The sequence below is a fragment of the Mesoplodon bidens genome, assembly GCF_964165515.1.
Source record: "Mesoplodon bidens genome assembly, chromosome: 4".
In the NCBI taxonomy this organism is placed as follows: domain Eukaryota; kingdom Metazoa; phylum Chordata; class Mammalia; order Artiodactyla; family Ziphiidae; genus Mesoplodon; species Mesoplodon bidens.
Window position 1 is genome coordinate 144,621,016 of NC_138160.1, and position 14,988 is coordinate 144,636,003.

General features: G+C 48.1%; 1 protein-coding gene across 2 annotated transcripts; it reads right to left on the reverse strand.

Annotated features, from left to right (window-relative positions):
• Nucleotides 1-565: 565 nt before the first annotated feature.
• QTRT1 (queuine tRNA-ribosyltransferase catalytic subunit 1) lies at nt 566-12,882 on the reverse strand. Of its 2 annotated transcripts, none has more exons than XM_081232228.1 (10): nt 12,610-12,882; nt 12,299-12,367; nt 12,065-12,203; nt 5,888-5,966; nt 5,630-5,745; nt 2,348-2,486; nt 2,036-2,111; nt 1,824-1,933; nt 1,649-1,736; nt 566-876 (listed from the first exon to the last, which is right to left on the reverse strand). In XM_081232228.1, the coding sequence occupies exons 1-10, from the start codon at nt 12,850-12,852 to the stop codon at nt 826-828; spliced, it is 1,110 nt and encodes a 369-aa protein (XP_081088354.1). In that variant the 5' UTR covers nt 12,853-12,882; the 3' UTR covers nt 566-825. The 2 variants fall into 2 exon arrangements, with proteins under 2 accessions (XP_081088354.1, XP_081088355.1); XM_081232229.1 differs by lacking the exon at nt 566-876 and adding an exon at nt 1,361-1,559 and having other exon boundaries at nt 12,610-12,881.
• Between the last annotated feature and the right edge of the window lie 2,106 nt (nt 12,883-14,988).

The following is a 14,988-nucleotide window of genomic DNA, read 5'->3' on the forward strand; positions in this document are numbered from 1 at the left end:
GAATGGAGAAAGAAGGAGTAGGAGGATGGCAGAGTGGCCAAAGGTATATGCCTGCTCCATGACCCAAAACTACTAGTCTCAGAGATAGGCAAAAAGACTGACAATGTTTGGCACTACAGCCTTGACCACGATCACAGAAACCTGGAAACACCCTAACTGCTCATCCATGGAGCTCATTAAATAAATACTGTGCAGCAGCTGTAAACAAGATTGAGGGGGCGCTTCCCTGGTGGCACAGTGGTTAAGAATCCGCCTGCCAATGCAGGGGACACGGGTTCAAACCCTAGTCCGGGAAGATCCCACATGCTGCGGAGCAACTAAGCCCATGAGCCACAACTACTGAGCCCAAGGGCCACAACTACTGAAGCCCGCACACCTAGAGCCCGTGCTCCGCAACAAGAGAAGACACCGCAATGAGAAGCCCGCGCACTGCAACAAAGAGTAACCCCCGCTCGCTGCAACTAGAGAAAGCCCGCGCACAGCAACGAAGACCCAACGCAGCCAAAAATAAATATAAATAAAATTAATTTATTTAAAAAAAAGATTGAGGAAGTTTTCATGTACTGACATGTAAACAATTTGAGATACACTAAGAGAAGGGAAAAAAGCAAGGTACAGAACTGCATGTAAAGGATGCTGACTTTCATGAAAAAATGTACACATGGAAAATTTATGGAATACACAAATTTATAAAAGTAACTGCATTTTTATGATATTTAAATTGTAGATCCTACACGTGTTACTTTTTCAGTTTAAAAAACTGTAGCTTCTAAGAGCACCACCAGCTCTGTAATTGGCCATATCTGGATTAGATCCTAGGCCTGTTTATTTGCTGGGTGATAATGACCAAGTGACTTCATTTCTCAGTTTCCTCATCTGTAAAATGGGGAACCATAAAGTTGCAAGAATTAAATACACTTGACGACCATTTAGAACAGTGCCAGGCACAGTATAAGTACCTTCTAGATCACACATGTTATCATCACTGTGTTTACTGACAACTAGATTAAGCCACATGTCTGAAGAGTCAAGGTCAAGAACCAGAGCTTTGGAGCCCAGCTGCTTCTTCCTTGATGGTGACCTTGGCAAGTGACTTCCCCCTCTCTGGACCTGTTTCCGCACCCCCAGGATGGCTGGGGGGCCTGAGCCACAGGAAAGGAATGCAGCTCCCACTCTGAGCACTTCCTACATGCTCAGTTTCCAGATAACAACTGCTGCTATGGTTACTTGTTATTATTATCAGTTGGGGGTGGGGGGGACATGGGCCCCAGTGACACTCAGACCAGGAAGGGAACCTAGACAGGCCACCTCCCCAAGAAGACACGGACACACTGTACGTTATAATTTTTTAAAAAAAATCCTTCAATATCTCCCATGCCCTCCCTCCCTCCCTCCCCCAAGCGGGGTCAACCCAGTGTGATTCCCACAGAGGCCAGGGCTTCAGTGGCCCAGGAGGGACAGAGGGTGGGGTTCCCATACATGGTGCCCATAAAGTCCCTCACGAAGTCGGGGAAGCGCTTCTCCACAATGCTGGCACGCACAGCGCTCATCAGCCGCAGCTGCAGTGGGGGGGGGGGTCAGCAATCAGCCACCAGCATAGGGGAGACCCCCATCCCCCTTGCCTCACCCCTCCCAGCTACAGGCCCACCTGATAGGCGATGTTGTGGACAGTGAGGTGGTGCAGGGCCGCGGTGTTGTCGCTATGGAGCAGCGTGTGCAGGAAGGCCCGGCTGTGCCTGGGGAAAGAAGGAGGGGGCTGGGCAGTGCCAGGTCCTTCCCCCCTCCCTGCCCTCCCCCTGCCCTCAGGCTCCATCCTCCCCTACTTCTGGCAGGTGGGACAGGCACACTCTGGGTCTATGGGGCGGAAGTCTTTCTCATACTGTTTCTTCTTCAGCTGCAGGTTCCCCGTGGGCACCAGGGCAGAGCCAAAGCGCTGGGGGTGGACAGGGGGAGGGGAAGGTGGGTCAACCAGGTCTTCCTCCCCGCCTTGGCCCCCGCAATCCCTCTCCGGTCTTTCCCCTGCCAAGGGCCTCACCGCTGTCCGTGTGGGGAAGACGCAGTCAAACATGTCGCATCCGAGAGCCACGCAGACCACCAGATCAGTGGCATAGCTGGGGGTGGGGCCATGGGGGAGGGGAGCAGAGAACCTCAAGCCCTGGTCACATACCCAGGGCCCCCCTCCCCAAGACTGGCACCCTCAGGACCACCCCCAGCAGAGGACCTTGTCCTCCTCAGTTCCCTCCCAAGCAGGGCTGTGTCCTTCTCACTCCCCGTCCTCCCCCAGAGGCAGGGGTTCCCAGGAATCCCCTCCCCGCAGGCGGGGCTGTCTCCCCTCTCCTCCACATACCCGACCCCCATCAGGTATCGGGGCTTGTCCTTAGGCAGCCTTGAGGTGCTCAGCGCCACCATCTTCCAGAACTGGCCCTTGCTCTCACCCCCGCTCAGGCCCCCGATGGCGAAGCCTGGCACGTCTCTCTTGGTCATCTCTGGGGGTGCAGGGGCAAGGTCAGTGGTGATCAGAAAAAGGGAAATAGGCCGTAGTCTCCTCCTCTTCTTCCTCTTCACCCTCAGGACAGACCCTGCCCACACCTCCACAGGCCATCAGGAAAAGAGAATGTGACAGAGAGAGAGAGAGAGAGAGAGAGTATGTGTGTGGTGTGTGTGTGTCTGGGGGCTGCTGGTGATCTCAGCTACCATTTATAGAATGCCTGCTGCATGTCAGGGCTTCTTCTTCAATCCTCAGGAGAGAGGCCCAGGGCCCACACTCCCTTAGCTGAAACCTAAGATGAAGCCAGATGTGTTTCAAAATTTTCCAGATTTTAGAACAGTGAACATCCTACATGCTGAAGAACAGCCTGTCATCAAACGCTGTAACATTTTGACAGCAAAATGTGTAAAGACGGGGCTTCCCTGGTGGCGCAGTGGTTGGGAGTCCGCCTGCCGATGCGGGGGACGCAGGTTCGTGCCCTGGTCCGGGAGGATCCCACGTGCTGCGGAGCGGCTGAGCCCGTGAGCCATGGCTGCTGGGCCTGCGCGTCCGGAGCCTGTGCTCCGCGGCGGGAGAGACCACAGCAGTGAGAGGTCCGCATACCACAAAAAAAAAAAAATGTGTAAAGACTCCTAACAAACTGGGGTCAGTAAGTCTGGTCTTGCCACCAAATGAATTGCAAATTCTTGCGTGTTTTGGATATTAGAAGTGGGCAGGGGAATTCCCTGGCGGTCCAGTGGTTAGGGATCTGCACTTCCACTGCAGGTAGTGCAGGTTCGATTCCTGGTCCGGGAGCTAAGATCCCACATGCCTCGCAGTAAGACCAAAAAAAGAAAAAAAAAGAAGTGGGCAATGAGGCTCCACAATTGCTGGGCAGGGGCTGCAGATCTGCACTGTGGTTGAGGCATGCAGAGCTTAAACCACTGGCCCCAGGCCACATATGCCAGAGGCTGGATTCGAACCCAGGTCTAGCCTCAAAACCAAGACTTATCTTTGGCCCCAGCTGCCCAGTTCAACTATGGGGGAGGCCACAGCATTGACAAAGCAGGCCTGGTCTGGGGCTGGGTTTTGAAGCCGGAGTGAGCAGCAGAACCAACTGGGGATGAGTTGTTCAAATGCAGCTTCCCAAGTCTGCCCTGGCCCCAGACTCCGACCCAGTCATAGGGAGAGCCTGGGGGGTTCTGGTGCAGGCAAGACTCAGAGCACTGAGAAGCACCAGCAGGACAGTGCTTGTCAAACTGCAGGTGGCTGAGAAATGAATTTGATTTGATGGGATGAGATCAGGGTTGTCGCTGTTGTTGTTTTTTTTAAATGAGAGAGAACAGAAAATATTGTATCAAAGAGTATCTCACATATAATGGTAAATGCTTCAGGAAGCCTTGGTTTCCACTCTCATTTATGTGCACGCATCCGAAGCCATGACATGAAATGTACTTCTGACTGTGGGTCTCCATTAAAAAGACTTACTGGACCAGGGGTGGGGGTGGGGACTAGGGGTGGTGGGCAGTTTGAGGACAAAAGGAATTACAACAGGACAGTCTTCACAACAGCATACACTGATGCCAGGTGCAGGCAGGACACCTTAAACAAATTTTCCCATTTATTCCTCACTTCGATCCCATGACATTGGGAGTATGTTCCCATTTTACAGAGGAAGAAAGTGAGGCTCAGAGAGGCCAAGCTACTAGCCTTAGGATGCACAGCCATGAGGCAACAGATCAGGGGGTTGGATCCAGCTGCGTGGACTCCAGAACCCAGAGTCTTGCCCATGACACCTCACTGCCTTTGAGCCCCCATCTCTGCCTCCACTTTGTCTCCATGACCACGGTCTTGGTTCAGACCTCACTGTCACCCTCCCCCTGGGCAACTACTCCAGCTTCCTCTATGGGCCTTATGCTTCCTATCTCACTGGGATTTTTCTCCCACTCTCCCACTCAACAGCCTTCCATGGCTCCCCAGCACCTCGGTGTGCTGTCCCAGGGCCTCCACCGTCAGCACAATGCCTCGGGTCCAACCCCTTGCTCCTGACTGCATGTCTCACTCCCCAGGGATGGAGCAGCTCTATGTATCTGTTAATACTGTAGGTTCCAGAGCCCAAGGTCTGAGTTCAAATACCGGCTCTGTAACATGCACGCTGTGTGGCTGGGCGTAAGTAACTTAACAGCTCTGTGCCTCAGTTTCCCCTCCTGTAACCTTGGGAACCTGGTAGTTTCCACCTTACAGGATCTTTATGAAACCTCAATGGGTCAGTCCATGACCAGCGTTTGGCACAGTGCCTGAACACCCGAAAATTGATAGCTATTGGAATTTTTATTCTCCAAACACACTCTGCTCCATGCTGCCTGAGGGCCTTTGCTTCAGCTGTTCCTTCCACCTAGAGTGCTCTTTTGTCAATTAATAACCACTCTTGGACTTCCCTGGTGGCGGAGTGGTTAAGAACCTGTCTGCCAATGCAGGAGACACTGGTTTGATCCCTGGTCCAGGAAGATCCCACGTGCCGTGGAGCAACTAAGCCCGTGCCGTACAACTACTGAGCCTGCACTCTAGAGCCCACAAGTCATAACTACTGAACCCGCGCGCCCCAACTACTGAGCCCACATGCTGCAACTACTGAAGCCTGCGCACCTAGAGCCTGTGCTCTGAAACAAGAGAAGCCATCGCAATGAGAAGCCCATGCACTGCAACAAAAAGTAGCCCTTGCACGCCACAACTAGAGAAAAGCCTGCATGCAGCAATGAAGACCCAATGCAGCCAAATAAATAAATAAATAAAAATTTAAAAAGAGAAAAAATAATAAATAAAAGTAGGAGTTGCAATATTAACATCAGAAAAAAATAAAATTCAAAGCAACCCACATCAAAAAAAACAAGGAAACTATTTTTTTAAAAAAACACACAACAACACATAATAGTCACTCTTGGGAACTCCCTGGCAGTCCAGTGATTAGGACTCCACACTTTCACTGCCGAGGGCCTGGGTTCAGTCCCTGGTTGGGGACATAAGATCCCAGAAGCCTCAGCACAGCCAAAAACAAAAACAAAAACAAAAAAAACCCCAACTCTCTCAGCACCATCGCATGCCAGGCCCATGTGGGGCTCTCTGCAATGGAAAAGCCCTGGTCCTGTTGGCACATGGCTTTACCTTCGAGGCAGGTGGCCCGGAGATCCGCATCCAGCCCACCCTGGATGATGGCGAAGAGGTTCTGTTTGTCCGGCCGCTGATGGGCTGCAATGCACCGGTCCAGCCAGCGGATTGATCTGAAAGAGGACCCTGGTTGTAAGCCATAGGGACTTTGTGAGGGGTAGGGAGACAAGGCTGCAGGACCAGGATCCTCTCCCTCTCCCCCTCCCTCTCCCGACACACACACACACACACACACACACACACACACACACACACCTGTACATGGCCTCTTCCACACGTGGCCCTGTCACAGTGCTGCTGACTACATCATCCAGCTGCATGATGATGTCTGAGCCTGGAGAGTAAGACAGGAACACAGTCACTGGGAAAGCCCCCACGCTGAGGACAAGCTGGACCCCAGGTCCCTCTCCAGGTCTTGCTGACTCCCATTTAACCCCCAATCTGCTTATACAGCAACCAGAGGAAGCTTTTCAAAATGCACATCTGGGGGCTTCCCTGGTGGCGCAGTGGTTGAGAGTCTGCCTGCCGATGCAGGGGACGCAGGTTCGTGCCCTGGTCCAGGAAGATCCCACATGCCGCGGAGCAGCTGGGCCCATGAGCCATGGCCACGGAGCCTGCGTGTCCGGAGCCTGTGCTCCGCAACGGGAGAGGCTGCAACAGTGAGAGGCCCGCGTACCACAAAAAAAAAAAAAAAAATGCACATCTGATCTTGCCATCCCCCAGCTAAAACCCTGCCCTGGCACTACTGTAGAATAAAATCCCACCTCGGGGATTCCCTGGCGGTCCAGTGGTTAGGACTCGGCGCTTTCACTGCCGAGTGCCCGGGTTCAATCCCTGGTCGGAGAACTGAAACCTCACAACCTGTGCGGTACAGCCAAAAAAAAAAAAAAATCCCACCTCTGCAAATTTACCCTTCAAGAACCAAATGACGTGTGTAGCAAGTGATTCTTCATAGTGTGTTGGGTAATAGCAAGATGGGAGTCCAAGTGTCACAGGGGGTCTAGTTAAGTAAACCATGGTCCAGGCCTTAATGGAAGGTTCTTTCCCACAATTCCAAAATCCAGAAACTTCTCAAAATCATAGGATTTTTCTTAGGCTTATGGCATCTTCATTCGGCAGCAAAACCTGAGACAGTTGTCATCTTTTTAAAAACCTAATTTACTGTGAAGATTCATAAGTGTTAATGCAATAAAAGTGAAGTGTAGTGACTTCCCTGGCAGTCTAGTGGTTAAGACTCTGCACTTCCACTGCAGGGGGTATGGGTTTGATCCCTGGTCAGGGAACTAAGATCCGGCATGCTGCACGGTGCAGCCAAAAAAAAGAAGAAACAAATGGTTAAGATGGTAAATTTTATGTTATGTGTATTTTAACACAATTTTTTTAATTGAAAAAAAAGAAGTGAAGTGTAATACCACAGGGTACTGCCCCAGACCCAATTGAGGTACTGTGTAATAAATGGTATGTACCCTTTATTATCTTTCTAAAATGTGGGAATTCTGAATACTGACACCTATCTGGCCACAAGAATTTCAGATTAGAGACTGTGGACTTATAGGTTAGAAATCGCAAGGAAATATTGCCAAGATGTATCATTATAGGAAAAAAGCACAGTGTACCACACTAGCCAAAGATGGGGTGATTTGAGAAGCAATAAGGATTTTAACTGCAATGGATTGAAACGTATCAAATACATTTAAACCCATGAGTTCATGGTGATCCTAAAAAACTAAACATTAGTTTGTCATTGCTAGAAGATGCTACGTAATCAACCCATGAAAACTAGTAAATGAGGGAAAAGAATGAATCCCACTCTTCCTGTGTGAACTAAACTGCTTGGTCTCCCAGGAGTAGGTGAGAGATGTTTCTCTTTACAGAAGTAATCTGGTTAATAAATGAAGAAAGGATGACAGAATTGGAACATCACCGGTTTGCAAGTCCTAATAATGGTTCCAGGGAAGGAGCATGACAGCTCACTGGGAGAGACAGGCAGACATCAGATGCCCCCTGATGGACAGACACACTGTGAAGACTTCTTGCCAAAAGGAAGAAGGACTTGAATCTGGCTCTAACCTCTAGATCCAAGTACCAGCCTACAGGAAATCTAGAGGGTGGAGGAAAACTATTACACGACACCCAGGGGACGCAACCAGCAAAATTCAGACCCGGTGAAACACTATAGGGCAAAGGAACCAGTTTCTTCAAGAAGCGAATTGCTGGGACTTCCCTGGTGGTCCAGTGGTTAAGAATCTGCCTTCCAATTCAGGGGACGTGGGTTCGATCCCTGGTCAGGGAACTAAGATCCCACATTCCATGGGGCAACTAAGCTCATGTGCCACAACTACTGAGCCCACGCACCACAACTAGAGAGCCAGTGTACTGCAACTACTGAGCCCGCACGTTCTGGAACCCGTGCACCACAACTATAGAGAAGCCCATGCGCCTCAACGAAAGATCCCACGTGCCACAACTAAGACCCGACACAGCCATAAATAAATAAATAAATAAATAAATAAATAAATAAATCTTTTTTAAAAAAAGAAGCAGCAAATTGCTGGGGCATCCCCTGGCAGTCCAATCGTTATGACTCTGGGCTTCCACTGCAGGGGGCATGGGTTCCATCCCTGGTTGGGGAACTAAGATCCCACAAGCTGCTCGGCTCAGCCAAAAAATAAAAAAAATTTAATGAAAAAAAAAGAAGCAAAAAAAAAAAAAGAAAAAGAAGCAAATTGCTAAAAAAAAAATGGAATTGGAAGGCGGAACTATATGATATGTAATATATATAATATATTTAAAAAGACTTAAGAGATCTTTCAAACAACTGCAGTATCTGCACATTATTTGGATCCTGAAGTAAACAAACTGTAAGAAAAACTGACATTTATGAAACGACTGGAAAGTTGAACACTGGCCAGATATTTGATGATGTTAATGAATTATTGTTAATTGTTTTTAGGTGGGATGATGGTATTGTGATTATGTTTAAAAAAAAGAAACTATGGGTCTTCCCTCATGGTGCAGTGGTTAAGAATCCGCCTGCCAATGGAGGGGACAAGGGTTCGAGCCCTGGTCCGGGAAGATCCCACATGCCGCGGAGCAACTAAGCCTGTGTGCTGCAACTACTGAGCCTGCGCTCTAGCCCATGAGCCACAACTACTAAAGCCCGTGAGCCACAACTGCCTAGAGCCCATGCTCCGTAACAAGAGAAGCCTGTGCACTGCAACGAAGGTAGCCCACGCTCACCGCAACTAGAGAAAGCCCGCGCGCAGCAACAAAAACCCAACACAGCCAAAAATAATAAATAAATTAAATAAATTTTTTAAAAAAACTATGTTTTGGAGATACAAATTAAAAATACTTATAGGTGAAGTGGTAGGACATCTGAGATTCGGTTTGATATAATACAGATGATCTACGGAGACTAAGAAGCTAGACAAAGAAAACAATGCAAAACTAGCTAAAAATTTAAAAATAAACAAGATACATAAGATTGCAACTATCAAAAAATAAAATCAAGGAGGCATATCTATTAACTAGTATGTTATTTGGCTATAAAAAGGAATAAAGTACTGATGCATACTACAACATAGCTGAACCTGAAAAACATTATGTTAAGTAAAAGAAGCCATTCACAAAGACCTCCTATTGTATGATTTCATTTACATAAAATGTCTAGAATACACAAATCTATAGAGACAGAAAGTAGATTACATAGGGCTGGAGGAGGGAGGAATAGGGAGTGATTGATAATGGGTACAAGATTTCTTTCTGGGGTGATAAAAGTGTTCTGAAATTAGATTGTGGTGATGGTTGTACAACTCTGTGAATACACTGAAAACCACTGAACTGTACATTTTATTTTATTTATTTATTTATTTTTGATCTTCTTTAAAAAAAAATTTTTTTTTTTATCTTTGGCTGCACTGTGCAGCATGTGGGATCTTAGTTCCCCAGCCAGGGATCAAACCTGTGCCCGCTGCATTGGGAGCATGGAGTCTTAACCACTGGACTTCCGGGGAAGTCCCAACCTGTACATTTTAAATGGGTGAATTGTCTGTATATCATATCTCAATAAAGCCATTAAAAAAAAAAAACAAAGAAGTCAACAAAACAGAAAACCAACAAATGAAGAAAATGAATAAGCCAGAAGTTGGTTTTTGGAAAAGATCAACAAACTCGAAATCAATAAACCCCTAACAGACATCAAGAAAGAAGAGATCACAAGTTTTTAACATCAGGAATGAAAAAGGAGACATCACTACAGACACTATAACATTAAGAGGTTAATAAGAGAATATTAATGATCAACTTTATGCCAAGAAAGTTGAAATAAAGTTCAAGGAATGGCCAAATTCCTTGAAAAATCCAACTTATCAAATCTGACCCAAAATGAAACACAAAATCTGAATAGCCAAATCAAAATGTCAAATAAATCGAATTCATCATTAAAAACCTTACCACAACAAAACTCCAGGCCCAGGGGGATTTACTGGACAATTCTATGAAACATAACACCAATCTTAGGCAAATTCCAACAGAAAATAACATGGGAGAAGCAAAGTGGGCTGGGATACTAATGAAATATAATGGCTGTGACCTGGTGATTGTTGAAGCTGGGTGACAGGTCAATGGGGTTGTGTCTATTTTGGTATATACTTGAAATTTTCCAAAATTAATAAAAATGCAAGGTACAGAAGAATGTGCCATAAATAGCATGCTCTCATCATGGAAAAAATAAGAATAGATTTGAACTTGCTTGTATTTACATAAACTCTGGAAGAATACATAAGAAACTAGAAACAGTGGTGACTTGTGAAAGAGATGGATAGAATATAGGCATGGGAAGACCACTGTTTCCTGCACACATCTTTATACAGAAATATATACAAAATGTTTTCTTGTTCAATTTTTTTCTTTAAAGGACAAACCAAAACTCACAAGGTCCTGTAGGACCTGTCCCCAACACCTCCCTGTCCTCACCCTACACACACACACACACACACACTCTCCCTACCCCACTCGGCTCCAGCCATGCCAGTCTTGGTCCTGCTTCAGGTCCTTTGCACTGGCTGCTTCCTCTTTCCAGAACATACTTCCCCCCTTTGGACGTCTAGTTTATTCCTCCTCATCCATAGGTTTTAGGCCTAGGGCAACATTCCCTGAGCCTACAGACTGAATCATGCCAAAAGTCCCATGTACTTGGCCTTCACAGTCAGGGTCCCAACCTTATATCTATTTGTGCCTTTAAAACAATTTTTTTTTTTTTTTTTTTGGCTGCACCATGCAGCTTGCAGGATCTTAGTTCCCTGACCAGGGATCGAACCCGTGCCCCCTGAAGTGGAAGCACAGAGTCCTAACCACTGGACCACCAGGGAATTCCATAATAACTTATTTTAATAATAATATATAATTATTCAAAATGTTAAATGCACCCCCAATTTTAAAAAATACAACAGGATATTTGATGAAAAGTCTCTTGCCCACCAAGGGAAGGATTACAAAGGGGCACAAGTAACCCTTTAGGGGTGATGGACATGTTCACTATCTTGATTATGGTGAAGGTTTCATGGCTGTATACATGTGTCAAAACGTACCAGAGGGTATACTTTAAATATGTGCAGTTTATTGCATGTCAATTATATCCCAATTTTAAAAAAAGGAAAAGAATTTAAATGCTCCCTGTCTACCAGCTCTTCAGTTCCCTTCCCTCCAAGAACCTATACTACAGTTTCTTATTTTTCTTTCCTGAGATACCGTAAGCAAATAAAAGCAAATCATGTGTTTGGGGTTTTGGGGTTTTTTTTCAATACAAATGGAAACATACAATGCACTCTACCTGCATTGTTTTTTGGGTTTTTTTTTTTTTCTCTTTTTTCCGCCTTTCTAATTAAGATGTTTTCACCAATGCCTGTCTCCCTTTTGGACTGTAAGTTCCACGGATGGTATGGCACCAGCACCCAGGCCCATTGCTATAAGCAGAAGCCACAGAATCTGTACATAGAGGGGTCTAAAAGCACCAGTCTGTTTGGAAGATGGGAAGTTTTGAACCTGTTTCCATAGCACTTTATGAGATTGAGAAATGTTAATTGTCCTTATCAAGGAATAGGGGATATTGATGGAGATGGGAGGGGTCTAAAGCCTCCCCGATACCTCCCTTGTTGCCCCCATTATTTCAACATATCTTTGCCCAGCTAATTTACTATCTAAGAGAAACAGTAGCCAAGAAAGATAATACTAAAAGCTACTATTACATGTCAGGCATTGTGATAAGAGATTTACTGACATTACATCGTTATTTTTGTGAACTATCCCCTCAGCTGAGGCTCAGGGAGGGGGAGTGACTTGACCAAAGCCAAGCAGCACGAAAGGAGCAGGCCCGCCTCACCTCCACCTCCGAAAGGCAGGGGAAGGGGCGGCTCCCCGGTATCCGCTCACCCAGCGCGTTCTGGATCTCCACGGATCTCTCGGGGCTCAGAAGGGTCTCGTCACCATCGTAAGGGGAGCGGAAGCGGACGCCCTCCTCCGTCACTTCGGACAGGGACACCAGGGACACCATCTGGAAGCCGCCGCTGTCCTGAGGAAAACCCCACCGCAGGGCTGTCAAGAACGGGACTGGGAAAATCCACGCCCAAGGAGGACTCTCGGATCCCGGAGCTGACCCCGCCTTACCGTCAGCAGGTTGTGCGGCCAATTCATAAAGCCGTGGAGACCGCGGGCTTTCTGGATCAGCTCGGGGCCCTGGGGTGGGGGAAGGAGGGTCAGGCTAGGGGTGAGGGCAACCCTTGGGGCTCATATTGGGGCGACAGGGTTGGCCAACTTCCATCCTCGCTGGTCCCTCACGCCCAGCACAAGGCCTGAGCCACCCGGGACTCTCGATATGCGTTTTATCGATAGAGTTTGGGAGGCGTGCCCAGGTCTAGGGAATCTCCTGGGCTCCCCCACGCTTCGCCGCCGCCCAGCCCGGGGCACAGCCCACCCACCGGCCTCAGACCCAAATGGTAGGTGTTGCCCAGGCAGATGCGGCAGCCCAACGCGTCCAGTTGCTCGGCCGTGATGCCCTTCATGGTGGCCTGCGTGCCCACTGGCATGAACACTGGAGTAGCCACCGGCCCATGTGGCAGCCGCAGCTCCCCTGCCCGGGCCCTAGAGCGGCTACACTCGGCCACCAATCTCATGATGCGCGGAGCCGACTCCAGGGAAGTCGGGCTGGCGACTGCCGCCATCTTGCCTGCCGGAACCACGTGGGCCGTGGAACACCCTGGGCGGCGCCATGTTGGTTGAGGTCACGTGGCGCGCGACGCGGGCCGAAACCTGGGGAGAGCGTCAGATGAACCATGGAAACGGACGTCTGCGCGCTTGTCTCTGCGCTGCGCCCAGTTAGTTCCCACAGGCAGCACACTGCTGCGAAGTATTAAAATTGTCTTGGTTTGGAGGCCCATTCCTGCCAATTCCTCGAAGTAAAAGCCTCTCTAGCTATAATTTTATCTTCCATCAAATGGCCCGAATAATAGTATCTAGACATAGGGACGTTGCGAATACTGAATGACAGGATGGATGTATATAGATTTTTACACGGTGCCTGACGTAATCTTTTGTCTTTTTTTTTTTTTTTGGCCGCCCCTCTCAGCTTGCGGGATCCTAGTTCCCCGACCAGGGATACAATCTGGGTCCTAACCCACTAATAATAATAATAACAGAATAGATATGTATTAATATTTTAATAATCTTATGGTTGGAAATGGAGCTGATATCTGTCCTGGCCAGCAGAGGGCGCGTTTGCCCCAGAAGCCTTCCTTTCGGGACCACCCGCCCAAAGCCCCGCTGATCTCAGCAGGAGCCTGACCTAGAAGCCTTGGGCTAATGCTACCAGTTTCTCAGTGTGGTGGAGTCCTCACTGAGTCCACGTCTGGAAAACGCCCACCAATGAAGCCCACCTCAGGGCCTTTGAACTTGCTATTGCCATTGTCAGCAACACTCATCTGATATTCCCACAACTGGCTCATATTGTCACCGTCAGTTGCTCCTGACTCCCCCAATCTTAAAAACCCTCCACCACCGATGACTGTATATCACATATCCTGTAATTGATATGATGCTTTTAAAAATCTCTATACAGGACTTCCCTGGTGGCGCAGTGGTTAAGAATCTGCCTGCCAATGCAGGGGACACAGGTTTGAGCACTGGTCTGGGAAGATCCCACATGCCACGGAGTCACTAAGTCCGTGTACCGCAACTACTGAGCCTGTACTCTGGAGCCCGCGAGCCACAACTACTGAAGCCCGCGCACCTAGAGCCTTGTGCTCTGCAATAAGAGAAGCCACCGCAATGAGAAGCCCTTGCACCACAACGAAGAGTAGCCCCCACTCGTTGTAACTAGAGAAAGCTACGGCGTGCATCAATGAAGAGGCAAAGCAGCCAAAAATAAATGAATAAGATAAACAAATTTATTTTTTAAAAAAAACCTCTATACATTGACAATACCCAAATTTTTATTCTCAGCATAGTCCTCCCTCCTGAGCTCCCATCTCCTCTTGAGATGCCTCCTTGACACCCCCAGTGGGCGTCTGTAGACATCCAGACTCCACATGTCCAAAGCAGAATTAATGATTGTCCTCCCAAGCTTGCCTACCCACCTCCGTCTTCCCCTTCTCAGTAGTACCAGCTCATGCCCTCCACCTCTGGGACTGAACTTTAAAAAGGCCTAAAGGTTTGAAGGGATTGGTGTCACTACTGGCCAGGCTGTGATTTGCAGGGGGTTAGGCAGTAGATGAAGAAGGGTGAAACCTACATATGAGATGCCTTAGTGACTCGGGGTGATGGAGTTGAGGAGGTTGGGGAAGATGGATTTGCGTAGTTAGTCCCTTTGGGTGGACCTGCTCATGACTGCAGGTGGTGAAAGCAAGAAGCCTACAGAGGTCGGCACTTGTGTCCTCCACTGGGGTGGGGACAAGTTCACTGACAGCATATTGACTCCCATTCGCCCCCCTAGGGTGGACTTCTGGGAAAACCAGTTGATACTCAGAGCCTGTGGGCCCCTGACAATGAGTTTGGGAAGCCAAGTGAGGCTTGATCTTAGCATGTGCATGTTTATTCTCAGCCCATTATTGTTAAATAAGTCAGTTATGAAATGGCTTTGAAGAAGTCTGTTAATTTTCTTGGTATTTACAATTCAAAAAACTACTGTTTATTTAGGATGCATGGAGGGGAGCCACTTGGGGGGTCACAGTGAACGGGAGCACACCTAGGAACACTTGCACCCTGGTGATGCTTCCTCCTTTCCTGGCTGGGGCTGTGTAGAGATGCTCAGCTGAGGTCATGGACAAAGACAGCTCCATGTTCACACACGTTTTCTTAGATGG

What these genes read in the sequence shown, in the direction of transcription:
- QTRT1 (XM_081232229.1), bottom strand. Translation starts at nt 12,852, where the DNA reads ATGGCGGCAGTCGCCAGCCCGACTTCCCTGGAGTCGGCTCCGCGCATC. An exon ending in GTGGAAGAGGCCATGTACAG is followed by an intron (nt 5,746 to 5,887) that starts GTGTGTGTGTGT and finishes GTCCTCTTTCAG; the next exon opens with ATCAATCCGCTGGCTGGACC. An exon ending in TCCACAACATCGCCTATCAG is followed by an intron (nt 1,560 to 1,648) that starts GTGGGCCTGTAG and finishes CCCCCACTGCAG; the next exon opens with CTGCGGCTGATGAGCGCTGT.